Source organism: Macaca mulatta, chromosome 10 (assembly GCF_049350105.2).
Source record: "Macaca mulatta isolate MMU2019108-1 chromosome 10, T2T-MMU8v2.0, whole genome shotgun sequence".
In the NCBI taxonomy this organism is placed as follows: Eukaryota; Metazoa; Chordata; class Mammalia; order Primates; family Cercopithecidae; genus Macaca; species Macaca mulatta.
This window is the reverse complement of record NC_133415.1, coordinates 5,417,969-5,445,803: the sequence shown is the minus strand read 5'-3', so window position 1 is coordinate 5,445,803 and position 27,835 is coordinate 5,417,969. Positions and strand designations below refer to the sequence as shown.

The window sequence follows — 27,835 nt, the reverse complement described above, 5'->3', positions numbered from 1 at the left end:
GAAGAACACACATATCTCTTTTTTTTTTTTTTTCTTTTTTCCAGCTGCAGCAGGCCAGAGACATGAGACATGGGGCTGGGCCCCAGGACAGGGTGGTGAGGACATCCCGGTTCCCACGAAAAGCAACCGCCTGGCAAGGCTGGAGCAGACAAAGAGGGAGTGAGGGGGTGTGGCTCACTCCCCAAGTTTTTTGGCTCAGCTTCAGTGCTGGGTCATTCTTGGGGACTGCTATACCCACTGGGCACTGCAGAACTTCTGGTGCTTGTGGCAAAGGGGAGTCAGGAGGAGCCCTGTCCCTGGACCAGACCTTCCTGTTTGGGGTACTGGGACCCAGTGGCCCTGTGCACCTTTCCTGAAGCTTCTGGGCCCCCAGTGATCGAATGCAGTGGGCTGGGGAGTCACAGACTGTGCTTCCTGCCTTCATCCTCCGTTCCAGGTTCCTGTGCATTCGTGGGCCCATCCACCTGGCTGGGCTTGGCTAGGCTGTGACCTTCTCTGAGGACAGGGCTCTGCCTGCATTTGGAGCTGCTGGGACCTCAGTGTCACCCCCCACTCTCGCCAGCTGGCCTCACAAAGGTGCCCAGGAGGAGACCTGATTGCCGGCTCCTTTCCCCTCCCTGGCTGAGCAGATTCTACAACAGCCTGTGGAAATTAAAATAAGAGCCTAAAACTGTCAAAAAAAATTTTTTAACCAAGTCACAAATGGGAAAGCTGAGGCGGCAGCAGGTTAAGGACACGTTGTGATGTAGCGTTCTCTCCCGGTGCTTTCGTACTGTAAACATCACAGTCCACGGTCCCTGTGAACAGGCAGCCACAGAGACGGTTTAGAGTTGCCGGGGGAAGGCTGCATCCAAAGTGTGGCCAGCTCAGAACTATTCCACCACATGGGGGGTCATTAGTTCTGCTCAGTTCTGTGGGGCCTCACTAGTGTTTCCATTTAAAAATAAGTCAAGGTAAAAGAAAAAGTTTTAAAATCTAACAGTCATGTATCTATTTCTGTAATTGTAAAGAAATACACTGTCCTGTGACGGCTGGAGGCTCTGGAGCAGAGGACCTAGGAGACAATGTTTTCTTTTTCCTTTTTTTTTTTTCCTGAATTTTCCAAACCATCTATAACAGTGTGTATTGCTTTTATAATGGGAGGAGATAAAATAGACTTATATTAAAAATAAAGTGCACCTGAGCCTACATGTCACATGTGATAATCAAAGGCACTTTCTATTTATCAAATACCTGGTTCATGCCGCATCTCATGCTAGGCCCTCCCAGCATGCTGGCTCCTCAGAACCCCCTGCAGGTGGGAGCTGGCAGCCAGGTCCCTGAGGCAGCACTCGGCACCCACGTAGCAGAGCCAAGGCTGGACAGGGATGACTCCAACTCCCAGGATTGTATTATGCTTATAACGACTTCCTGCCTGTTTGTATTTAAGACAAGGTCTCTCACTGTAGCCTTGACCTCCCGGGCTTGAGCAGTCCTCCCACCTCAGCCTCTGGAGTAGCTGGGAGTTACAGGTGCACACCACCATGCTTGGCTAATTTTTGTATATTTTGCAGAGACAGGGTTTCACTGTGTTGCCCAGGCTGGTCTGGAATTCCTGGGCTCGTGTGATCCACCAGCCTCAGCCTCCCAAAGTGCCAGGATTATAGGCGTGAGCCACAACACCCAGCCCCTGTCTCTTAAAGGTGAACATTTTCCCTAAATACAATGATGTTCAGTTCAAGTATTTGTATCTCACTTACATAGAATATGGAATTATTTCTGTAAACAGAATTTAGTAAAAAATATAAAAATCAGCCAGGTGTGTTGGCTTACGCCTGTAATCCCAGCACTTTAGGAGGCCAAGGTGGGCAGATCACAAGGTCAGGAGATAGAGACCACCCTGGCCAACATGGTGAAACCCTGACTCTACTAAAAATATAAAAATTAACTGGGCATGGTGGTGTGCACCTGTAGTCCCAGCTACTTGGGACGCTGAGGCAGGAGAATCGCTTGAACCTGGGAGGCGGAGGTTGCAGTGAACCAAGATCGCGCCACTGCGTCACTGCACTCCATCCTGGTGACAGAGTGAGACTCTGTCTTAAAATATATATATATATAAAACTCATAGATTTTTACCTTATTTTACCTTATGACACTGTTGACCAACAGCCAAAGTCAGGATCGGTTATGTAACTCTCAGAGCCCAGAACAAAATGAAAATATGGGTTCCCTTGTTCAAGAATGACTGAGAATTTTAAGATCGGGGACAGCCAAACATTGAGTGTGGGGCCCTTCTGCACACGGACCCTCTACCACGGGGTAGGCCACAAGGCCCACAAAGTCAGCCCTGGACAAGTTATTGATGGTGTATGATAGAACTAAGGTGACAGTTCCCTTTGAGACACACTCTAATCATCAGTGACCACCAGTCAGAAAACAAATGGGCTTAAGCTGCAGGAAGACGAGCCGTTTCCAAGGCATTTTCCAATCTGAAAAATAGCGGTCGCAGCTCAGGAATGGAGTTCCCGGTGAGGACGCAGCGGGAGACACAGCCAGGCTTCCCTCCCCAGGAGAGGGCCAGGCCCTGCATAGGAGCTTTCGTGAAAAACCAGGGAGGCTGCAGATTCTCTGGAAATATCAACACACTGGTGCCACACCTCGATAGAGCTTCCGTCACTCTGCCGTGGAGCGCGCGAGGCGGACTGTCCCAGGCCTTGGGGAGAAATCATGACAGCTGATGCCAGTGCTTGTTACTAGGAAAACACAGTAAGAACCTTCATCCCTAAATGTTTATACCTACTATGTACTCACAAAAATTTTAAAAAAGGATTTACCATGAAAATGTAAAGTATCTCAATCTTTATCTTGATCATACGTTGAACTGATAATATTTTGGATATATTGGTTTAAATAAAATATATTAATTTAAAAAAAAAAGAAAAGGAAAACTTCATCCTGCTGCCTCTGGGAAAGGATCTTAGGTTCATTGGCAGGTAAACGTTCCCCCAAAGGAGGTCCGCTATGAATGCTGGAAACGAACCGTCAGCTGACAAGCATCTGCAGCTCTGAAAACAAGGGCTCCACGCATTGTCCCCGCCAGTGCCCCACCAGCCCACCCCCATCACCTCTATGTCCTCAGCCCCACATCAGGTTCTGGAAGTTTCCAGGGGAGTGGGCAGTACCCTCAGGGACTCTTGGGGTGAGGCCTCTTCCATGAATCACATGTGGAAGCCCGGGACCAACCTCAGAGAGGATCATGTCTGAGAAGTCGTCTGAGGGGAAAATATCCACTTAAGAGAGTGGTTCTCCAGGCCTTTGGGGACAAAGGACAAATATTCCTCCCACCCCAATCCCCAACAGGCTCCTTGTTCATTTTTCTTTAAAAAACAAGAAAACAAATCCCCATTCTCCCCAGCCTGAAACAGTGCTCTGGAGGAGCTGCCCTGGCCCCGAGTGTCTTCTCCATAAACACGTCCGGCGAGGAAGGACGGACAACGGCCTCAGGCCCAGCTGGCACCCAGAAGATCTATGCCTCCCAGCGCCTCCAGGGCCCTTGCAGTCTCGAGAGATGTGGCTTGGCCACTTTTGCAGATTCCCAGGCCTGGGGCCACTCAGTTGCCTCCCCCAGCCCAGGTGTCTCCACAGGACCCTGGCCTCGGAGAGTCTGAAGCCAGGCAGGGAGAAGAGGGTAGAAAATGGTGGTGCTGGGGAGCTGGGCTGTGGGAGTTGGGCTGTGGGAGCTGGGCCAGGCCAGCAAATCATTCCCGAAGGTGGAGAACTGCCGGCTGAGGGCACCGTGGGCCTGGGTCCAGGGCCCAGCGTGGAACCTCTTCTTCTGGAGCACCAGGGGTCACAACAGCATGGGCCTGGGTCCAGGGCCCAGCGTGGAACCCCTTCTCCTGGAGCACCAGGGGTCACAACAGTCCCTCTACTCCACGATCACGGGTGACCCACGGCCGGGTGCTTTCGGGACGAGACAAAGACAGCGTGTTCCTCCAAGCCCCTGCCTGCCGCTCCGTCACTGGGGCCATGGTCTGCGTGCCAACAACCTTTTAGGAAGCATCTTGTGCCCACCCTCACCACCCCGCAAAAAACCTGTGTCCAAAACACTTGGCAGTGGGCTTCAAACACTCAGGTGCCCCGAGGAGGCGCCGGGAGATGAGCCCAGAGCGCTGACTGGCGAAGGCCCCAGCAGGACTGGGCCGTGGGACTTGCTTGTTTACCTCTTAAGAGAAAAACACAACGAAAAAAGCTTCTGGGTAGAATTGGAAGTTCTGGGGCTCTCGGCGCCTCGGCCTCCGCGCCGTTCTCTTCCTCCCCTCCCCGGCCTGCTTTTCCTCCTTCTTTCCCTCTTTGTTGCCAACCTCAGAGCCGCGGCTGAAACCCAGCCCAGCGTCCGCGAAGCCCGGAAACTTCCAGCTCCGCGACTGTGCAGAAAGTTGGGGGGCGCGGCCGGGGTGACAGCAGCATCTCGGGAGCGGCCGCGGCGGCCACCCGGGACCTCGGCCTCCCGCGCCTCCCGCTGCCCCAGCCGCGCCCGGGGACCTCGGGCAGCCCGCGGGCCGGACGTGAACTTGACCGTCGCTGTGCCCGCCTGGACCGCGGCGCGCTCGGGACGATCTGGTAAGCGCTACCCCTCCCGCCCTCGCCCTGCGGCGCTGGGGTCCGGGTCGGGGTCCGTGGCTCGACCACGAGGGCGTGTCCGGGGCGGCGGGCGCCAGGGCTCCTCGGCCGCTGCACGGGAGCGCACGGCTGAGCCCGCGGCCCGGCCCGGTGAAGTCAGCCCCCAGCCTTCCAAACAAAGACTCGGAAAGTTGGGAAGGGAATCGTTCCCGACATTTTCCTTCCCCTCGGGCTCTGGGTTGCGGCCATCAGGGCTCCTAAAAGGGAAAGGAGAGCTCTCTGGTTTTCTCCTGGTGTTTTCTTCCCTGCGCTTTGCCCCCCACCTTTGGCTGGAGGGAAGGAGGAGGGGGCATGGACGCCCCTCGGGTCCTCAGGTGTTGACCCTCCAAGGTCAAGCTACCCAGGGACACCACAGGAGGTGAGGGCCTGTGGGATGAGGGACCCCCGACAGCACAAGGAGGCAAGCCCCTCATGGCTGCAATGCTTGGGTCCTGGGGCTCAGATGGAAGTTGCTCCTGATCTCCCCCACCGTCCGTACCATTCTGAGTGACTTCTCTTAGCCGTCCTGGGTGACCCTTCTGAGCAAGACACCCTGGTCACCAACTGTCCTGTTGGCTCTGCTTGAGGCAACCACAGTGCCAAGTGAGCCTGGCAGGTGCTGGGTCACAGGACAGCCATGGATAGGGCCTGGGGAGGAGAAGAAGCCGGGGCCCTGTAGGGTCTGTTCCTTGGGGAGCAGGTGGGGGAACTCTGCTGCCGCCCCAATTCCTGCCTGCGACAGGCCCAGCCCATACCTCCAGCTAGCTTCTCTGCATGCCCCTCTGTCTGCCTGAGACAAGGCCTCTGTCCCCGTGAGGGTTCTGATCCCTGGGGGGCACTCCTGGGGTAGAAACCTACCCCGCCAGTGGGCGGTGGCAAAGCCCTGGAAACTCACAGAGCTGTCCTGGGCCTGGGCCTCCACAAGCCTCCCATTTTGATCAGGTGCCCCCAACCACAGCAGGGACCACCTATCAAGTCTTGCTACCCGCGGTGGCCAGGTCCTCAGCCTTCCAGAGACCATTGCTAACTTGCCTCCATCCCCGGGTGCCTACGCTCCCAAAGTCCTCCTTAGGGGAGCACCCAAGCCAAGAGGGCTGGCCAACCAGAGCCTGAGCGGGTCACCACACCGTGTCCCTGGCCTCTCCGGCAGGGCTGTCGCAGGGCAGCCTGCAGGCGTCAGCTGGGGCACAGAAGGGGTTTGCAGTGATGGCAGGGGACGGAGTGCTCAGTCAGCTCCAGCCTGTTGCTACCATGAGGATAAGGGCTGGGGCTGTCGGAGTTTCTGACTTGGGAAGAAATCCAGATTTGTACATGAAATGTCCAAAATTCGAACACATTGCAGGACAGAGGAAACACTGTCGGGTTGAACCCATGCCCCCACCCCAAGTTTGCAACTCCTGTGTACGCCTGAACTGGTTAGTGTTCAAAGGAAGGCAGATTTCTTAGTGACCCTGGCCCCAGCCCGAGATTTGAGCAGGAGGCCCCGTGGATCTGGGGAGCAGGGAGGCAGGAGAGTTTGTATCTTACAGATCCAGCACCATGGGGAGGGTCGGCCTCCACAGGCATGAGCTGTCCAGGTAACTAACCCTTGCTTGAGCCCATTTAAAGTTAAAATCTCCCTGAAATGAGGAACCTGACCTGCTCCATCCCCAAACCCTTTGGGGGAGCTTTTATGTCCATTCAATCAGGGTATAATGAAGGAAAGACAGGATGCAGAGAGTGAACCTGAACTTGGACTTTCTTCATGTCCCAGGCAGTGGAGCCGCAGCATGTCGAAAAGCCTGGGCTTATAGGGCAGTTCTGCACTGAGGCAGACCTGCCTCCGCCTGCCAGTGCTACCTCATTCTAGCTGGGTAACCTCACCTCTCTAGGCCTCAGTTTCCTCATTCATAAAAGGAGCTTAATAAGAGCCGGCAGAACTCACACCTGTAACCCCAGCACTTTCGGAGGCCAAGGCAGACAGATCATGAGGTCAGGAGTTCGAGACCAGCCTGGCCAACATGGTGAAACCCCGTCTCTACTAAAACTACAACAATTAGCCAGGTGTGGTGGCACACACCTGTAGTCCCAGCTACTCTGAAGCCTGAGGCAGGAGAATCGCTTGAACCCGGGAGGCGGAGGTTGCAGTGAGCCGAGGTTGTGCCACTGCACTCCAGCCTGGGTGACAGAGCAAGACTCTGTCTAAAAAAAAAAAAAAAAAAAAAAAGAGTAAAAAAAGAGTTCTATCTCAGTTGCATTGTTGGGAGAATGGTGACAATCCCTGTGAACATGGAGCACTCCGCTAGCACACGGCAGGCACTCAGCATCAGTGGCTGCTGGCTTCTCTCACACATCACCTGCTTCTGGGCAGCTCAGGAATTTCTCTCCTGCATCTCATGTCAACTTTGCATCGCTTGCCTCACCACCTTCTGGTGCTTGTTTCCATACCCTAAAGGAAACAGTCACTGAATACCTCCCCCACACCTATACTCCTGTATGGAGTACTAGGCACAGAGAGGTAAGATGACAAGGTCCTGCCTTAGAAGCTGCCAGATGCCCTGTGCAGTGACACCCTCAGGTGAGCTTCTCTAGGCTAATGCCAGAGAAGGTGTTTCCTGTGCAGCCTTTGTTGAATGCCTCCAGAGACAGGCAGCTCACCACCTATCTGGCAGTGTGGCTGTAGAAGCTGTAGGACAGGGTCACCCAGGCATCCTTGAGCCTTAACTGGTAGAAAGAGATGCAGGGCAGGTCCACAGACAGTGCCCCTGAGTCAGAGGCACCTGGTTTTACTGGAGAAAACACCTACCTCATAAGAAATTTCTGAAAATTTGGTGAGGTGTACAGAAAGGTTTCAGTCTCCAGAAAAAGCACTGCAAATGCTCATGCATGTTTTTACAGAACAGAGCCCTGTTTCCTCTTTTTGCCGACAGCCCATTTAGCAATGCCAGGGCTGTGCTGGTGACCACACCCACTTCCTAACAAGGCAGCCACTGTCCCAGGGGACAGCCAATATATGCTTTGATTTTCCGAGGTTAGTGTCCTTGGGCCCCTGATTTTGGAAAGCCTGGACAAAATATAAGGAGTCACTGCATGGAAAATAAACCTACTCCAGAAGGCTGGCTGCTGTATTCAGGAAACTGGAGAGAAAGGTCAAGGTGTTCTGAGGCCCAGGGTTCCTCGCCAGGATCGGCTATAGAGTTTGCAGGACCCGGGTAAGGTGAGAATGTGGCGCCCTGGTTTGAAAATGCCTGAGAGTTACAAGATGGTGACGATGGTGCGCATTAAAATGAGCTTGGGGCCCTTCCGAGTGCAGGGCCTTCCTAAGCTCAGGGCCCCGTGCAGTGGTACGGGTCACAAACCCACAAAGCCAGCCCTGCCCCTCACACGTGTTCGTGCCACATGCTGAGGCCCAGGGAGGGACCAAAGGCAGCTTCAGTGAAGGAATACAACTCCTCGTCTTTGCCATTCTTTTTTTTTTTTTTTTTTTTTTTGCCATCATTGATGTTCCACGCTAATTTTAGAACACTTTGAGTCCTCACAAAAGAAAAACATTTTTCAATCACCTATGAAACCACACTCAGAGATAGCCACTGGAAAGGTCTCACCCAGCTTCTGCCAAAACTTTTTTTTTTTTTTTTTTTTTTTTTTTTTTGAGATGGAGTCTCGTTCTGTCGCCCAGACTGGAGTGCAGTGGTGCAATCTCGGCTCACTGCAACCTCTCCTTCCTGGGTTCAAGCGAGTCTCCTGACTCAGTCTCCCAGGTGGCTGGGACTACAGGCACCCACCACCACGCCTGGCTAATTTTGGTATTTTTAGTAGAGATGGGGTTTCACTATGTTGACCAGACTAGTCTCGAATTCCTGACCTCAGGTGATCCACCTGCCTCAGCTTTCCACAGTGCTGGGATTACAGATGTGAGCCACTGCACCTAGTCTGTCAAAACATATTTTAAGCAAAATTAGCATCTTATTAGGTGTATCATTTTATCTTCTGCTTGTTTCATTAATACTTTATCACAGTATTTTCCTAAGTCAGAAGATACAGTCCTGCAAATGAATTTTGATGACTATTTAGCATTCCACTGGACAGAAGTCCTTAACTAACCCCTTATTATCAGGCCGTTGGGTTCTTCTCAGTTATTTCCAGTTTTCCCCATTATAGGCAACACTTCTAGAACATTTGTCTGCACTTTTCTGATTACCTCCAGCTTTAGTGGTGGGACTCCCAGTTAAGTCATTAGGGGTGACATTTTGGCTCCAGAACCCTCTTGGGGTGGTCTCTGAAAAATCCCCTTGCCCAAGTACCTCAGCCCCCATGCCTCATGCAGTGATGATCCCACACCACAGCCCTGGCATCTTTCTTTCTTTTTTTTTTTTTTTTTGAGATAGAGTCTTACTGTCATCCAGGGCTGGAGTGCAGTGGCACTACCTCAGCTCACTGCAACCTCTGCCTCCTGGGTTCAAGTGATTCTCCTGCCTCAGCCTCCGAAGTAGCTGGGACTGCAGGCACGTGCCACCACGCCCGGCTAATTTTTTGTATTTTTAGTAGAGACACAGTTTTACCATGTTAGCCAGGATAGTCTCGATCTCCTGACCTTGTGATCTATCCACCTCTGCCTCCCAAAGTGCTGGGATTACAGGCATGAGCCACCGCACCCGGCCCTGACTTTCAAGAGAAAAACCTGACTTTTCCCACAACTGACTTGACTGGCAGCGTAGGCAAAGACTCGAAGTGAGTCTGGAGCGCTGACTGCCTGCCCTGCACTGGCTGTGTTGATCTCCATCTGTGAGGTGCTACCTTCATCCCCAGGTACAGACAAGGACCCCAGGCTCAATGGGCTGAGGCACTGGCCCAGGGAAACTCCCTGCCGCCCTTATTGTGAGGAGGACACATTTGTGACTCTGAAGCAGAAAAGACCCTTTGTCCTGCCAAACCATGGGCTGGATTCGGGGGTCCACATGTGGCTGCTCGGGTGGCCTGACCACTGAGCCTGTCAGGCCGGGGTTGGGAGGAGGACGCTAGCCTGGTGCCTGCTCACAGGGAGCACTCAACAAACAGCAGCAGGAGGAAGAGGAGAGGACGGGGCAGCAGCAGCAGGAGGGGAGGCTCTGCGGGCATCTCCCAGCTGGCGAAGGCCCCTGAGAGCAGGGATCAGGTTTGCGGCCCCAGGGCCAGCCCAGCAGGGGAGCAAGGTGTGTGAACACATCGACGAGGGCTGTGTCCTTCTTCCCCTTCACAGGCAGCTGGGCATGTCCGGGCCAGAGGGGAGGGCCTGTTAGTTTCCTGTGGCAGCCAGGTAACAACTTCTGGCTGACTTAGAGGCTTAAGCAACACACATTTATTACCTTACAGTCAAGGGGGTCAGATGTCTGAGGTGGGGCTCCCAGGGCTAAAATCCAGGTGTTGGCAGGGCTAGTTCCTCCTGGAACTCCACGGGAAAAATCCATACCTTGCCTTTTCTGGCCTCTGGCGGCACCTGCTCCTTGGCTCCTCCTCCCTTCTTCCATCTTTAAAGCCAGCAGCGTCCCCTCGTTCTGTCTCTGACCACAGCAGGGAAGGAGTCTCTGCTTTTAAGGTTTCGTGTGACTAGACTGGGTGCACGTGGCTAATCCAGGCTACCCTCCCACTGCAGATTTTTAACTCAATCACACACCTGCAAAGTCCCTTTGGTCTAGTGCGGTAACACTTTCCCAGGTTCCAGGGATTAGGGCTCGGACATCTTGGGGACATTATTCTGCCCAGCAAAGGTGGTATCAGGGAGTCTGAGCATCTGAACCTCCCCAGGGGACTGAAGGAATGCCTGCAGTGTCCTCTTCCTCGTCCTCAGCAGCTGTGAGTCCAGAACAGAGGCCATCTACAAGGTCACACCTGGAGAGATCCAGGGAAACTGAGGTCACAGAGGTCTTGCCCAGGACGCCAGGCCAAGTCCTGTGTTGTCTTCCACAGATGCCCTCCTTCCCCACCACCCTGTAGTGCACTGGCCAGGGGGTGGCAGCGTTTTGGCCTGGAGGGACACCAGCCTGAGGACTCTGGGCCTAGGGGGAAGGCGGGAGGGACTGTCATCTATTGGGTGACTTCCCCACACCAGGGTCCGCTTTACGGAGGTTACCTTTTCACCCCCCAAGTCCCATGGGAAGTGCAGATTTGTTTCCTCAGTGCAGATTTGTTTCCTCATCTCATAGGTAAGGAAGTTGAGGCCCTCAAAGGGGCAGTGGCTTGTCCGTGGAGAAGAGTCTGGTCCTCCCAAGGAGCCTGTGACTGGTGGAGAAGCGGGTGTGAATGGGCTGTCCTATGAGCAGGAGGGTGGGTGTGCGGTGATGTCGGCGTGGTCCCTGTGGAGCCCTGTGCACAGGCCTGTGCATCCGCTGACAGGCAGCCGAGAAGACCTGCAGTCACATCGCTGATGGTAAAGCTGTAGCAACAGGCTCAGAGAGGTGTGTTAGTTTTCCCAGAGACACACAGCTCTCTGGAAGAGTGCCATCCTCTGAGCTCCTTTGCCTGGTGTTTTGCATCCCTTGCCCCATGGGCACATGTAGGAGCAGAGTTCCTTGGGGTTCGATCTGTGGGGTGGTTTCTGAGGGGGACTGTGTCATCCATTGTGGAACAGATTTAGCTGCCTCTCTGTATAACATTTTTGCCTGACGTGAATTCTCTCCCTTGACTGGGGGCCAGCACAGTGCATAGTAGGGTAGTTAAGAGCCCTGGGTTTGGGCTGAGTACAGTAGCTCATACCTGTAATTCCAGCACACTGGGAGGCCGAGGCAGGAAGACATGAGCCCAGGAGTTTGAGACCAACCTGAGCAACAAAGGTTAAACAAAAAAGAAATTAGCTGGGCGTGGTGGCACATGCCTGTAGTCCCAGCTACTTGGGTGGCTGAGGCAGGAGGATAACTTGAGCCTGAGAGGTTGAGGCTGCAGTGAGCTATGATCATGCCACTGCACTCCAGCAGGGGCAACAGAGCAAGACCCCATCTCAAAAAAAAAGAAAAGAAAAGCCTTGGGACGGGAGCTGGGTTGCTCTTAAATCCCAGGGCCCCCACTTTGGTGTGATCTCAGGTATGCTCCTGACCGCTCTGTGCCCGAGTTCTCCCAGCTGTAAAGGGGGGTGATAATAATGCTGCCCAGACCCCAGAGGACACCGAGGAGGCTCTTGCTGGGCAACTGGTCCTGCCCCAGAGCCCTTCCACTCCACGCACCCCTGCGTACACTCAAGGGCAGATGGGCCTCCCACAACCAAGCCAGGCCTGGTGGCCCTAGGACACTCTTGGTCACAAGATTTCAGATTATTTTCTCAGCAAATTTCTGACCACTGTCCTGGGGCCTCAGCAGGGGCAGAGCTGCATGGTCCTGGGTCTATCTGGACTGGTTCTGGCTCCAACTTCAGCCCACCACAAGGACAAGGGTTCTGGGAACTCAGGCAGGCTCTCTGCCAACCAGGAGCCACTCTTGCTCGCCTGGACCCCACGGGGCAGGAATAGTGGGCATTCATATCATTCCCATTTTGCAGCCAGGCAGACCGAGACCCAGAGAGGCCAGATAACCTGCCTCAGGTCACACAGTTGGCAAAGGATAGGGCCAAACCTTGGTGATGGCCAGACTCTAAATCCAGGGCCACTTCTTGCCTTAGGAATATAGTCTTCCCTGGCACTCACTTAGCCAAGAATCTTTCTAGAAGGGGGGCAGGCCTTCCTGCCCCGTTCCCGGAACAGGCCGGCTGCTTTCAGGGCCAGAAGAGCCATGGAACAGCCCTTTGGAGGAGGAGGCTTGTGAGAATGTGTAGGGGTCGCAGAGCCTCCCCAGGCAGGGCAGCACTGCAGCTTGCATGTGGCAGGGGTGTGGGGTGAAGCTGTGCAGGGCAAAGGACAAGTCAGTCGCCACTGGAAGTGCCCCACTCGGTGGCCTCGGTGTGTCTCTTTCCCCAGCACTGGCATGGCACATTTTGACCTGAGCAATGGTGAGCTGCCCGGAATATGAACAGGAGGAAGAGAACCTTCCCCAGGCAGCATGTGAGGCTGGGGTGGCACTCGACACAGGATGGCAGCAAAGGGCATGCCGCCCTCCAGGCCGAGGGTCTCGGGAGCCTCCCTTCCCAGCCCCTGCTGTGGCCTCTCCCTCAGGCCTGGCATGGGAGGAGTTAAGCAGCCGCGGGCACCTTGGCACATTACGCTGCCCAGAGTGTCCGGCTCCCCACCCCCACTGCTTTTCTTCCTTTTTGCCTTTTTCCTTCTTAATTAATCATACGCTGCTGCCCAATTTAAATATGGAAATGCCCAGGCCGAGGCGATGCAATTATTCATGAGGGCCGGGCGGCTGTCCGGGGCTCTCAGGCTGTGGGGAGTACCGTGGCATCGCCTCGGTTCTGATGTGTGTGAAATTATGTGCACAAAAGGCGCCTCCTTATCTGGGTGTGTGAACTAAATAAATAAATAAGGGCTTTTGTTTGTTTGCCGGCTCCTGCACATGGCTGCTGGGACTCAAGCGCTCATGTTGTCTGCGCCTCTGTGGGACTCGGGAGACAGGAGGCAGGGGAGGCCCCCGCAGGCCGGCCTGGGGCTGGGGGCTGGGGACCGGGGGCCGGCCACCAGGCACCTGGGGCCCTCTCCCTCCCCTGGCACCACCCTCACCCCGCAGCTACCCCCCCAATACACACCCTCGCCGGAAAGTTCGCCCTGCCCGGGCTGGGCTCCCAGGCAGCCTGGCACGGTGCCAGGCTCGCCGCCGAGCTCGGGCAGCAGGGTGGGGCGAACGCAGAGCACGGAGGACGGGGCCGGGCGACCTGGGCACCAGCAGGACCTGAGGCCAGGAGCCGGGGGCCCAGAAGGTGAGGGCACACCAAGTGGGCGCAGGGTGGGAGCTCTGCGGGCAGCAGGCCCTGCGGCCGGGCCCAGGAGCAGGCCTCGTGGGGGTGGGGCGTTGGAGCGGAGGCTGACAGAGGAGGCAGGCACAAAGGAGGGCAGTGCCAGGCAGCTGCGGCCGACGCGGGCATCGCTGCCTGCCTGCCCCCAGCCGGCCTCCCTGCCGGCTGGGGCTGGCCTGGGCTCCGAGCAGAGGACGCGTGTGCAGGGGGCCAGGCAGGAGCGGCAGATACCGAGCCGAGCCGTGGCCACAGGGCCAGCCGCGCGCAGTCGGAGGAAGGGCCGGAGCGAGGCGGGGCCCGAGGCTGTCAAGGAGAAAAACATCCCAAGGCCTGCAAATTGCTGCTCTCAGCTTTTTTCCCCCCTCCTCCTGCTTCGGGGGTGGTGGGGGGGGGCGAAAAAAAAGCAGCGCTTCCTCTGGAGGCGGATGCAAAAAGGATGCAGAATTTTAACCATCTCCTGCACCGGCCCTCCTTCCTGAGCAGGGTTTGGGCCCTGGCCTGGCGCCGAGGCACCCTGGGAAGGGAAAGGCCAGAGCAGCCGATACCGGTTCTGGGGGACGCCGGAAAGCCCAGCCTCTTCTGCACCTCCATCCAGAACGGGGGGCCCCGCAGCACCTGCAGCAGGGGTGGAGGATGGGAGGCGGAAGGGGCCTGGTGCCTTCGGAGGCTGCACCTCACGGTACCAGTCACTACCCAGGGCAGCAGGCCTGTTTGCTGGCCTCCTCTTGGTGTTAAACTTGGTGTCCAAGTCCCTGATTGGAGACCCCAGCCCTGTGCTGGGTGGGGGTCTTGGGGCCCCCTGACTTGGGGGCCCACTGACTTGGGGCCTTCAACCACACTGGCATCCCAGGCCTTCCTCTTGACTAATTTCTGTTTTAAAAATAATGTGGAACGTTTTCTGGCATCTGGTGAGGACTTCACACACTGTACATTCAAGGCAGGACTTAAGGAATGAGTTCACAAGGTATCTGGTCACTGGACAAATGGCGGGCAAGCCCCCTGTGCTCCTCACTGGGTGAGACTCAGGGGCATGGGTTCAGGCAAGGGATCTCAGAGGGATGGTCTGGGCCCACATGCCCACAAGGCACAGAGCCTAAGGTCCATGAAATGTTTTCATTTTAATTTCTTTTAAAATCATAAGAAAAAAAAACGACTATAAAAATAATGAATATATGATAATGAATTCGACCTGGTTATATTAGTCTTTAATCTGATGCAGTCATAAAATAGAATTTTTAGTATTCCTGGAGGAAGGGAACCAGGAAGCCGAAAGTGCCCCGGCCCATGAAAGGCAGGTGTGGCCTGGGTTGGTCCTGTCTGTCCCAGGACAAAGGGTCGGATGTCTGGGTCCAGGGGTGGGGTTAGGATCATCTGGGTGCCCTGTGAATCTGGCCTCCATGAAGGCTAGCAGGGACAGGTTGCTCCAGCCTGCGGCGGACAGGAGCCAGGGCTGTGTGTGTCTGTACGTGTCCATGTATGTGCATGTGGGTGTGCAGGCATACTCGTGTGCATGCCAGTGTTTGACAAAGGATTCCCAGACACCTGCGTGTATAAGTCCCAATTCTCAAAACAGGGGAATGCAAGGCCAGGGTCAGGAGACAGTGTGGCTTTGAGGGCCTTGTATTCCTGACAATGATGGGTGGGGAGTGCCATTGTCTCCCTAGGAGAAGGCAGCCTTCAAGGTCCCAGTGCCCCCAAACCCATGAGCTCACACAAAACAACGCGAGCCACAAATGCAAGCCACATCTGTAATTTAACATCTTCTAATAGCCACATTTTTGGAAAGTGAAAATAAGCAGGTGAGATTCACTTTAGTACTAAAATTCATTTTAATCTAACATAAATTTCCAAAATCCTATTTCAATGTGTTGCTTGTATGAAACTGTGAATGGGATATTTTGCCATTTTTTCCATATTCGATTTGGCCTCTCCCCATTTCAATGGCTCAGTTGCTGCATGTGGAGAAGGGGCTGCCATGGCAGGCATGCAGGTTTAGTAGGTCCCTGTGCCCCCCACTTCCCCACCCAGAGTAGGGGAGACTGGTTTTCTGCTTCTTTTTTTGCCGGTGGCCCTTCCTGGCCAGGGAAAGGGATGCTTCCACTGGTTCATCGGCCCCCAGCAACCCTGAGAGCTAAAAGAATGGATGTTGGGGCCGCAGGTTCCAGAATGAGGGGGGCTGCTGGAAAGGGTTCTTCAGCTGTGCTCCCAGACGCCAGGGGACGACACAAAGGGCTGACTTCAGACTCACAATAGTGGGGCGGTTAGTCACAGTGCCAGGGCAGCGGGCAGGCAGACAGAGCCCCCTGTGTCTGCGCCTGGTCGGGCTGGGCCCTGCAGCCCCCATTTCCCCAGCTGGCTTCCCACCCCACCCCTGCCCGCTCCCCACATTAACCCCCTGCCGCCTGCTGCCTACCTGGCAGCCTGGCCGGAGCTCCCTTGGCCAGGCTCTGGTTTCCACCAGCCACCCTGGCCAGAGGCGTGCTCCTTCTAGAAGCCGGGCTCAAGCCTGCATGATTTCACGGGCCTGTCTCAGGAAGCAGGCGTTGGAACAGCTCCGTCACCGTGGCTGGGCAGCGTCCATGCAGCCTGAGAAAGGAGGTTTTCATATTAGTTAGAGGCTCCCCACTTAAAGATTTCATCAGCATTTGCAAGTATTCGCCATTCAAGGACTGTGCATTTCTGGAAACAATGAAAAGCCAAAACTGTGAAAAATTAAGGAGTGGCCCTGAAGCTGGTGTCTGTAACTGCACATTTTAAAGTGAACAGACTGATATAAATATTTCAATCCTGTGCCTAGATAGATGGATAAGATAAAATAAATTAGTCATGTTCTGGCCCAGTCTGGAGACTATCTGAAAGCAAGACAAATGTCAGCATTTGCTGTTTAGGGTTACAATTAAAATCTCTCCTAGATTGAGCTTCTAGAGCCTCAGGGATGGAATTCGCTGTTTTGCCGCGATTTGACATTAAATTATTGACCGATGGGGAGGAGGGTAACTTCCCCTGAAAAGGTATAAAATGAAGTTGTCAGTCTCTCTTTTTAATTAAAAAAAAATCTCTGCAAAGATTCTGCATTCTGGCTTTTCTTTGCTAAATTAAAGTGGCATGTGTTTTTATTTTAGAAGGCAGAGATGTTTTGCTGTGCCCGGTGTGAGGAAGCAAAGGAAAAGAAAGATCTTTTGAAAATGTGTGCATCTACTTGCAGCTTAGAAATTCCAAGTGCCAGACATTTTTCTTGGAGGAAATAAATGTCTCAATTTATTAATCTTACCTGTTGATTATGTTCTGGAATGATTTATTTCATAATTTAATCCTTGTCTAGAACTGAGGCCATCTTTGGAAAGTAAAAGATCTAGGTCTCGTTGGTCCAGGAGACATTGTGGCCTTCTATTAAAATCATTGACTGCCAGGATCAGGGCCCAGGCGGCTCTCGGACGGAACCGGTCTGTGCTAGGCAGCCCAGCCCACTCGGCCTTCAAAAAACAAGGGATGGGAGACATATGCTCTGCTCACATCATTTTGTTTTGATTTATTTTAAACTGCTTAAGATGATTTTAGCACAAAGAGTGGTGTATCTCACTTGCATTCTGAGAGCCACTGGATTTTCAAGCTAGAGTACAATTTTTTTTTTAATCCAAATTTAGAAATTGCCTTTTAGAGTAGACAACAGCATGCTAGTTTGCCTTTTAACTCACTTTTAAAGAAAGATACTTAAGATCAAGTACATTGAATTTGGAGATTGGTCCCCCTCCGTTATTAGGGGCTGGAAATGGCCCAGTTTTCAAAAATAAGGTCAGAAAAGGGGTGTTTCTGGCCTAAGAGTTCTTCCAGGCTGGGCTCGTACCACAGAGATTCTTCCACACACATGTCCTGAGTTCTCGTCCTATACATAATTTTTTCTTCCAAGGAGGAGTGTGACATTCAGTTCCAATGTCATCGTGTGGAAAAGAGTCCCTGCCTGGCTGAGAAACTGTCACAGGCAGCCGGGCCACCTCCCAGCATGACCCACAAGCCCGATGGTGCCCCTCGAGTGGTTTAGGGACCCGCACAAATACCATTCTTTTAAAGCAAGCCAACACATTCTTCATGAATTACAGTTCCACCCTGGCTGCTGGTACTACCTCTAATAGTGGAAAAAAATTTAAAAGATTGGGGACAACAGGAAACACATTGGATCCCCAAGGGAAACGGCCTGGAAGCTACAGTAGGGACATGGGTGACCCAAGGGCTCTGGTCAAGTCCTGGGGCTGTTCCCTTTATTCCTCCAAGCCTCAGCTCCCCGGATTTAAAGTGAGAACAGCACCCAGCCCAGCCCACTGTCAAGGGCTGTTGCAGGAATATGACAACAGCCACCAATATTTGCATAGCAGAGATGCCCAGTTTCATTTTCTATTTGAAAGTTTCTCTGAAGGGGGATGTGCTAGAGACACAAGAACAACTGCTACCATCTTAATAACTTTTCTGGCAATACACGACGATGGTTGTTTATATTAATCTCATAACTATTAACAATAATTCATTTCATTCTCATAATGAATTATATCTATTTGACTTATAATATATATAATCATATCAGTAATATAGTCCTTTTCTGATCATGAAAGCAACATATGCTCACTATAGAAAATTTGGAAAATACAGAAAAATGCACATAAGGGAAAAATTATTCATCCTTTCTCCCACGCAGAGACAAGCTCTGGTCACATTTTCCTGTGTTTCCTTCCAGGCTCTGCTCTCTGCCGAGCAGCTTTCATCAATTCTCCTAGCATCTATTTTCAGATAACTCCATGGGCTTTTGTGATTGGTCCCTCCTTGTCACCTTGGCCTTTCTGGTCCTCAGTGGCAGTTCTTTCTCTCTGACTGCCTTCTTCAGGAGGGCCTGGCTCAGGGTCTGGGTGTTCAGGGAGAAGACCTCGTGCTCCACGGCACCCAGCCTCCTTGTCCTGCCGTGCTGGGAGCCCTGTTGCGGCAGTCCAGACACACGGCCAGCACAGCCCCACGGCAAAGCCAGGCCTGCAGGTGGGCTCAGGGCGTCAGGGAGCCGGAGCGAGTGGTATGAAACCCATTATCTCGCAGGGCCCGAGCTGTGGAGGTGAGCACGCTAGGTCTTCCCGTGCAGGAGAGGGCTGGGAGGTGGGAAGATGCAGGCAGGCCGTCCCCGACAGAAAACCCAGGAACACTGCAGCATGGATTGCGGGGAGCAGGGGAGAGCGTATAAAAAGCAGCTTCGATGCTTGAATTCTCAGCAAAGAAAGATGCTCGGGCCAAATCAAACAAACCACTTCTTAGACATGCAAAGTTTCATCGGAACTGTTAGGATAACGTTTCCAAGGTGTTCAGCTTTATGGCCCTGACTTACACCCGCTGCGTGGTTGGGGGTTAGTGCCAAGTGGTTTGGTAGGCAGAAATCCACCAGAACTTCAGTGCAAGGGCACAGTCCCCCAATACCATGTCACAGTCATGCACGTGCCTTGGCCGACCCCACAAGTCCATCAGGAAAAAGTTCCACAGAACCAGGCCTCTGGAGGGGGAACCACACAGACCTCCCTATTGCCTTCTGAGTAACTGATCCAAAGGCATTTCTAGAATAGCCGGGTACATTCGTGATAGGAGAAATGAAGTCTATGGGGTCTACCTTAACCCCCTTAGAATAATGCAGTGGCCTCAACGTCTTAACAATAGATCATTCGAGATTTATTAATAACCCAAGTTGCAGACAAACTTCACAGGCGAGATCATAGGTTGCAGTGTTCATTACAGTATAGACATATTAGGGGGACATGACAGTAAATTATCCCATAGCGAAATAATGGAACATTGTGTCACCCTTAAAACGGTGTTGACATTTTGGGAGACCAAGGTGGGTGGATCACTTGAGGTCAGGAGTCCGAGACCAGTCTGACCAACATGGTGAAACCCTGTCTCTATTAGAAATACAAAAATTAGCTGGGTGTGGTGGCTTATGCCTGTAATCCCAGCTAGTCAGGAGGCTGAGGCAGGAAAATTGCTTGAACTTGGGAGGCGGAGGTTGCAGTGAGCCGAGATCACACCATTGCACTCCAGCCTGGGTGACAAGAGTGAAATTCCATCTCAATAAATAAATAAATAAATAATAAAATGGTGTTGACAAAAAGTTTGGAATGGCATGGGTGTGTATGGGATACATTACCTTCCTACAGTATATACATATGTAGGATATGTCTGTGTATGCATATGTGTGCTGAACAATAGTTGGGAGGGAATTACAACAGAATATTATTTCTGGATCATGGCATGTAGGTGAATTTTCCTTTTTTTGTGTATACTTAACTCATATTTTTTATTTACTACTGAAATTATCTGTATCTCAAATATCTATCTTTATATTTTATTCTTAAGTTGCACATAATTTACGCTTTCCTGTGCCTTCCTTAAACACGTGGCATTTTTATAATCAGGGAAAAACTATTTTTAAAGACTCATTATAGAAAGATAGACAAACAGAGACAAATGGCATGTTTTCTTTCAGTCATTGGGGATGGATGATACACGTAGCAGAAGTATTCGTTAGACCAACAAATAGGAATAGTAAGTCAATATTGTTCTTTCTTTCATAAAAGATTTATATGTTGGTAGCTTATTAATCAAATACTACGTGAGTTTTCTAAGCAAACACATATACTTGTACACCAGGGCAGAAGAATCTCAATTAAGATTTTGTGTGGACTCCAGAAGTGTTTTTGTTCCCTAAACAATAGCATTAAGAAGGGAGGAAAAAGGCCCGACATCTTCTTGGATCCTTGGTTGGATGACAATCCTCCGGTGGTGAGACGTGGGGCCTGATTTTCAGTTTGAGTTTTCTGCTTCCCTTGTTTGGTTTTTTAAAGATAATTTAAAAGATTCTGAAAGTTTATTACTGGAGAAGTCCATAGATCCTGAATTTATAGTGTCAGATTAATAAATTGTGGTCTTTGAGTGGGAATCTTAGTGGTTTATTTAGACTCATCAGTTGCCTTATTATTTTTCTAAAAGAAAGAAAACATTTATTTTTTTTAAGCTTGTATTGCCCTGAAAATATTTCTCTGCACTCTTAGGTCACCCGTCTATTCACGACAGGAGCACATCGCTTGTGTTACGAGACTAGAATTTTCTTCCTTAACCATAATGTGCCAGGATTTTGTTATATGGAAAAATCTGTCCATGTTTCCAACTAATATTTCTTAGCCTTCAGGCAAGTGCGACTTGCTTCCCTGTAAAATGAATTCCCAGGACCTACGGTATCGGGACAGGCAGAATTCTTTAAAATGCAGGGCCCGGGGCGACCCCACCACGTCCCGGTTGGCTCCGGACGGTCCCGGGCTGCCCGCCGGCCGCACAGCCCCCTCTCCCGAGCCCGGCCGGCCGGAGCCTCAGTTTCCCCGTCAGAGCGGGGCGGAGGCGAGGCTGGGGGCGCCCGGGCGGCGGGGACGCGGCTGACTCGGCCAGGCGCACCCGTCTGGGAGGTCGCGCGGGCCCGGGAGCCTCCAGCAGCCCGCCCGGGCCTCCAGGGCGCGACCCCCTAATCCGCTTTAGTCAATATATTGTGAGCTCCGCTCGGGCAAAGTAAACAGGCGCCGAACAAAGCGGCGGCCGCCGCCGGCGACTCCTGACCCCGGGGTCGCGCCCTTTGTTCGCCCTCAATAGGGCAGCCCCGCCGCCCGGCCCGCGGCTAATTGGGGCGCGTGCCGTCGCCTCTGCCCGGACGCGCCCTCGGACGCAGGCCCCGGACCCGCCCGCCGACTCCGACCCGACCCGGGCCTCGGACCCCGGCTCGAACCCTCGTCCCTGCCGAGGCGGACCGCGGGCCCAGACTCCGACTCCAAGCCTCCTTTCGAACCCGGGGGACCCACCGGGACCCGCCCCGCCCCGCCCCGCTGCAGACCGAACTTCCCGCCCGCCGCGGACCCGGAGCCTCAGGCCTGGTGCCGGACTCGGCCCTGCCTCGCGTGCCAGCCCTGGGGCTGCCTGGAGGAGGCGCACCGAGGCCTCCCCGTCTTCAGAGCCGCGGCGGGCCTAGGTCCTGTGCCCCGCCAGGCCCGGAGCTGGCCGGCTGAGACTGGCCCGCGCCTCCCGCCCCGGGGCCGGGTGCTCCTGGTCTGCGCAAGGTCCCCACGCACTCCCGCGGCCACGTGGGTGCCTGTCGCCTGGAGCGGGGTTGGGGGACGCCGCAGCGACACTGCTCCCCGGGTCCCGGGGCTCGTGGTCCGCCTGTGCAGGCCCCGTAAGGACCTCAGACAGCCGGGATGCAGAGGAGACGTGTATTAGTTCTTGTTTTCCTTTTTCTGCTCTTTATTTCTGTTAGGAAGCCTGTCACACGGGAAAAAAAAAAAGACGCTCCATCTATGCGAACCCCACTCCCCTGGTGAGGGGAAGATGGAACCCTTCAGACCCTCAGCACGTGGGCCCCCTCCCCCCCACAACTTCTTTTTCCTCCACATCATAACCTTTCCAGCACCTGGGAACGGTTCTAGGCCAGAGGAGGATGCTAACGCCATGAATGCATCCGTTGACACGAAATTCAGGCCTTGACCATTTTACCTCTTTCTTCGTTTTTTCCTCAAATGTTGGACAAGGTTATAATTTTTATCCTAAGAAGCTTTTGAGACTTAGCACTTGTAATTTTCGTAAGGGTTCTGTTTGATTTTTAAGAAGGTACTTTCTTTTGTAATTAGGTGCAAAAAGGAAAGAAGAGAAAGAAGAGAAAGCCTTTGCCTCCCAAGACTAGTGGAATGGCTTCCAGTTCCTGGCCCGGCCAGGCAAGGAAGGCCCTCTGCCTGATTCTCACTGATTTCAGTTTTGTTCATCAGCTGTAAATATTGCCAGACTTTGCCAGGAAGACTTTTTTTTTTTTTTTTGAGCTTGTTGATTGCACGGTGGAATATTCTAATGTGGAATTTGGCTTTGGGAAGACTTGGTGGTCAGGAGTTGTTGGCTATGCCCTGCTGTTGTGAGGATGGAACTGAGTAGGGGTCCTGCCGTGGGCCATGAGTTGGGGGAGGCAGGTGTGGCCATCACCTCGGTGTGCGGTGCAAATCTCCACCTGGGAAGGAAAGCCCCTGGGAGGCATGCCTTATAATTCTTGCCTTTCATAGAACGACTGCCAAATAGCCCGGTGCCTCTTTACCCGCCTGCCTCATTTCCGTGCATTTCTCCCAAAGCCACCACTTCTCCATAGCCTTTCTCCTTTCTGAGGAGCAATAATCCAATCTGATCAGCGAAACTTTGCCTCCGTGGAATGCTGATGCCCAGGCTGGGGACCCCGCCACCCCTCTCTCAGCAGTGCTTGCAGACATGAGATGGTGAGGGTTCTCCCAGGCTGTCCTCAACACTGATTGGCCTTTGATATTGAGACCATGGGGCAGGTGCCTGCCAGGTTCACAGAGGGCTGTAAGCAGGGATGAAGCTTGAGTGGGGCTTGGAACCACTCCGGGTGCCTGGCCAGGGAGGCTCTGGTTGCAGGGGCTGGCAGCCTGGCAGACGAGGACAGAGGATGGGGTTATTATGATCCTTCAGCTCAGGCAAAGCAGCTTTGTGACAAGGACTCTGGTGGGGCTGTTGTGTCTGTGATTTTATACCCAAGGTCTATTCGCCCCAGTCTAGTTTTAGGGGCTGATCAGAATGCACCTGGCAGGGAAAGGTGGGCACCTCGGACGATGGAAGCCACTGCAGGGGAGATGGGGGGAGAGTTCCCAAAGCCGGACCAGCTTAAGGCAGTTCTGGGACCTAAATATCAATGGGGCTCTGTTTTGCATGGAAACTGTTCATAAAATAAGCCTATGTGTGTATGAGTGTGAAGGGGTGGATGGTGATGTTTTCCTTAAAAAAACAAAAATGACAAAAGTGCGTGTGTGTACACAGCAGTCAGGGTCCCAAGTCTGTGTAGTATCAGGCCTAGTCACCACTCCATTCACCTGGGCCTCAGTTTCCCCAGTCTTGAAAGACCTAAGAGAGTTCTCGTTCTGTCTGCCACACGGGCCAGGAGAGTCATGTGAGGCGAGGTGAGAACACGTGTAAATGATGAAGTGCTTGCTCTGCACACGTGAGGTGCTGTCCTTACTACCTTAGGAAAAACCCTCTACTCGGAGGCTGCTGTTTTAGGACTCAAATGGTTAGTGATTCACATGGTGCCGGGCACTTACTAAGTGATCAGGGTGATTTTGTTGACTTGAACCGTGGTGTCAAAACCCTCTGCACTGGCTATAAGAAAGAGGTGGGCTGAGCACAGTGAGAAATGGAGTTGAAACAGAGAGCACTGCAGGCCTCTGAAGGCCTTTGAACATGACAGCAAGATGGCCCCCACTTTGGGGGATTGGAGTGGACGGTTTGGAGATCCCCCTGGGATATACGCCTCAGAGCCCTACGTGTTTCTCCCGGGGTCCAAGCCTGTCATCTGTAGTCCTCCACTGCTCTGCCCAGCTTGGACTGCATAAGCGTCTACTGGGCCCAAACCCCAGCCCAGTCCACACACTTGGGCCGTCTCTCCTGGGGGACGGGACTGTGCGGCCTCCAGAGCTGCCTGGCAGGGGGCACACCTTCTCGGTGCCCTGGTGCCGCACTGTGCCACGCTCCCAAGACCGGCTTGCTTATGCTTTGTCCTGATGATGATGAATGAGGTCAGCCTGGCTTACCATTCACAAAATAATTCTTTATTGCAGAGAAAGCTTTTCTCTATCTGAGATCTGCCCTTGTTATCTACAGCAGTTATGCTTTCCCTGGCTTTTGGTGTTTGTGTACGTGTAATGAGGAAGGGAGTGACCCAGGGAGAACGCAGGTAGGGCCTGCTCCTTCCTCTGGGCGAGGGACGTTCCACCAGGCCCTCGATCAGCCCCCAGGCCGTAAAGGCAACAGAACATTTATCGCTACACACACGCCTATGTCTACACATTTATGCACACGAATACATATGTGTACACACACACATATCCCAGGATACTGTCCTCGTGGAGCTAACATTTGATATTCTAAGTATTAAAGTTTGAGGCACCAACAGGCTGTCTTAAAAGGCTCATTCAGCCTGTCTGCCTTGGAGCTATTTTATTTATAATTCTTCTTGTCACGTCAAAGAACTCTGTGTTTCTTGCAGACTGTGTTCGGTGGTTGAGTGTTTGGTTTTTGGCTACAGCCGGTTACTTTTTCCGAATCTGTAGGTCCAGGTGTGCGTTGACAAGGTTTTTCCCAACTCGAGAAGTTTCTCAGGGAGCCTTGGAGTCCTTCTATAAATTTCCGGCATTCTGTGTGTGAGAGACTTCCAGTTTTGGAGAAGTCGAGAGAGTGAGGGAAGGAGCGTGCGGTTCTGGGTCCGCTGCCTCCTCTCAGACAGAAAGTCAACGGGCAAGGAGCGCTTGGGAAGCAGCATCTTGCAGTATATTTAGAATGCGGAGTTGAAAAATTGATGGATAAGATATTAGCGAAGATGCAAACCTTTGATGATATTCAAAAACCCCTGCCTGTGTGCATCATTGAAAACCAAGCAAAATAGGAGTGAAAATACCTATCCACATCTCAGGTTACTTTGAAATCAATTTTAAAAATATATATTCATCATGTAAATATTATATAGACATTTATTTTCAAGGTCAGTGTCCCTTCTTGTCTGGGTGCTTACATTACCACCTTTTTGGGAGTTAAAAAAATGAACTTCCATGTTCTTTTAAAATTAGGAACTATACCAGAAGTTGCCCTATAAAATAACAAGAAACAAAAAAGCACTGGTTTTCTTCGTTTTTTTTTTTTTTTTTTTTTTTTGCAGCAATTAAATATTGTCTTGTAGTGATAAGTTTAGTTAAAACACTTCTTTTCTTTCTGTAGAAAGGGTTCCTATGAAAAATCTGACCTTAACCTTGAAGTTAGCCAGATCTAAAAGCTAGGATACTTGGACATAGTCAGGAAAATGAAACTGTTTTTATATATAAATTAGTCACCTGTGTTGTGTGAAGTCACATTTGATTTTTTAAAAATAAAATGGGAGTCTCTCAATAAATAAGACCAGTGTGGTCAAATTCCAAACAACTTGTAATTGACAGTCCCCCAAAACCAAATCCCAATTTCAGTATGAGTTCCATTTGTGGGCAGCTTAAGTTTGTTGTAGTAATTTTAAAGAAGTAATCTGTGAAATCTTGATTTTAGTAAAAATTCCTGCAGTCCCTTGCAACTTAACAACCAACTATTTGACTTCGAAATCAGTTTTTTTCTCCTTTCTTTTCTTTTTCTGTTTATTCTAGAGGAATTTACCTAGCCTACTGAAGATCTGTACGATAAAATTATAAGTAGCACATAAACTTTTTAGAAAAATGTTAATTTCCCAATTTCTGATCATTCAATTTTAGAAATTATAGACGTGATCGACTAAAATTAATTCAGCACTCACTTCTTGAATGGTAATTTTTATTTTTAAAAAATTTAGTTTGGTGCCTTTTCTCATTCCTCATTTAAAGTCAAGAATCTGGCTTTGGCATTTGATAGATGCGTATATAATCAGAGATACTGGCCCGTCATCCTTAATACATATTTTCAGATTTTTGTTGTTACTTCTTTGGAATGGTAATTCCTCATTCCTAAGGGGAAATTTTTCATACTAGCATGTGTTTATTAATATTATGTACAATATATTCTTATATGATTGAACACACGCCTGTCGTAGACTTCTAGTTGTTTTATGCGGTCCTTTTAATTGAAAAGTAATAATTAACCCTTTAAGAATGCTTTCGGGGTCGTTAGACTTCTTTTTGAGATACATACGCAGGCGCCGCAACATGAAACATGAATGTGGAGACTTCCAAAGCACGTTAAAGGCGGCAAAGCGCTGCTTACACAGGTTAAGAACCAGACATGTGATTGCACGCGTGTGGAGCTGGCACCATCAAAGCACGATGTGCATGACTCACAGACACAGGCACACTTAAGTATGTTCTTTACATTGAAAAGGAAAGGAAAGAAGATAGAAAAAAATGGTGCCAGCATGCTGGGCTTTTTTGGTTTGCTGTTTTGGGGTGGGGTGCACTAGTGCAGTGTCCGGCGTATGCTTTTGTCCTTAAACAGGCTTGTTCCCTGGTCAGAGTTTCATTATTGTTGCTGGTAAACAAATGCCAAGTTTGACAAAAAACAGTGAAATAAAGCAAAAGATTTTGAAAAATGCTTCATCATGTCAGAAGGAAAGAATCCTTTTCACGGGTGCCTGCTCACATTTCCTCGTCCAGCCTGAGATCCTATTGACTTTGAATTATCTTTTGCTGTTTTATTTCTATGAAAATTATAAACGCATGTTTGTCCAAGGCGGATTGATGCTTAGAGGTTGCGTATAAATAACCGAGAGTGAAAATAAACCCATCATGCAGTAAGAGCGTATGTTATTATGAAACAGGCCTATCAAAATGGACTCTCAAACCTGCAAACTACTTTGAAACAAAGGCAAAAGAAAAAAAAATCATAAGCCTGGTTTGCCTTTATCCAGAGTCCCCAAAGCTGCTGAGCAACTCCTCAAAAGGCACATTGTCTAGGATGATCGAAGTGGCATCTTATCCAGGAGCCACGGAAAACTTGCAATCTCAAGTTTATTGGGCTGGCTTTAAAAACATAATTATTCTTGGATGTGCAACTAAGTGTTCAGAACCCGAGTGAAAACGTGATTTTTCACTCACACTCGTTGTCCTTGCTTTAATTAGATTAAATGCATCTGTTTACTAAGTCCTCCTAACGTCTTGGATACCGAAAAATTTAAACTATTAAATGTCGATCGGTTGAGAAAAAAGAAACTAAACCGAAGCACCCCCCTCAGCCTTCTGAGGCTGGACTGTGGGCTAGGGGCTGGCGGAGAAAGCAAGGCAGCAGGAAGTTGCCGGCTCCATTCCCATTAGGCAGATCTGGGGAGAAATCAGGAAAAAAATAACTGTATAAAGCTGATACTGTAAACATCCTAGTACAGCAACAGCCTTCCTAGAGCTTATTTTCAAACATCTGACCTCAGGCATGGCTGTGGCCCACAGGCAAAAACCAAGTTTTTCTTCCTGGAAACTTGTCCATCATAGTGCTCAACGACAATGTAAATTTTCCAGGTTTTCTTGTTGATAATTTGAGCATACTTTAAAAAATATTATTTACTTTGAATAATATGATAGCAAATAGACAAAAACAAGCTAACCTGAATATTACCCAGTGGAATTACCTGAGTGCTATGATTTTTGCTGAATAAAGCAGCATTTGATTTCTGCATTTGCAACCAAATTATATGTAAATCCTTGCCAAGTACAGGGGGACATTTTTTTAAAAAAGTGTGTGTTCTTGAATATTGTTCTGACTTACCTGATTTCTTGCTTTACCAAATAAAAACTGTAAGTGGAAAAA

General features: G+C 51.2%; 2 protein-coding genes across 7 annotated transcripts in view; one reads left to right on the top strand and one right to left on the bottom strand.

Annotated features, from left to right (window-relative positions):
• Positions 1-27,835, top strand: part of LOC114670339 (uncharacterized) — a 76,972-nt gene that overhangs the window by 4,296 nt on the left and 44,841 nt on the right. For 2 of the 5 annotated variants that reach the window (XM_077949327.1, XM_077949326.1), the window contains exon 2: positions 45-4,602. In XM_077949327.1, the coding sequence (XP_077805453.1) occupies positions 3,675-4,602 (928 nt within the window). In that variant the 5' untranslated portion in view covers positions 45-3,674. Of the gene's footprint in view, positions 1-44; positions 27,247-27,835 lie in introns of those variants that run through there. The other 3 variants (XM_028827599.2, XM_077949325.1, XM_077949324.1) reach the window with 2 other exon arrangements.
• On the bottom strand, positions 9,936-14,084 carry LOC144331603 (uncharacterized). 2 transcript variants are annotated; one of them, XR_013398898.1, is made up of 4 exons: positions 13,271-14,084; positions 11,353-11,416; positions 10,730-10,878; positions 9,936-10,488 (listed from the first exon to the last, which is right to left on the bottom strand). XR_013398898.1 is itself a non-coding variant. In XM_077949328.1 (3 exons), exons 1-3 carry the CDS (start codon positions 13,797-13,799, stop codon positions 10,821-10,823), a joined length of 651 nt encoding a protein of 216 aa, XP_077805454.1. In that variant the 5' UTR covers positions 13,800-14,084; the 3' UTR covers positions 9,936-10,820. The 2 variants fall into 2 exon arrangements, 1 of the variants encoding a protein (XP_077805454.1); XM_077949328.1 differs by having other exon boundaries at positions 9,936-10,878.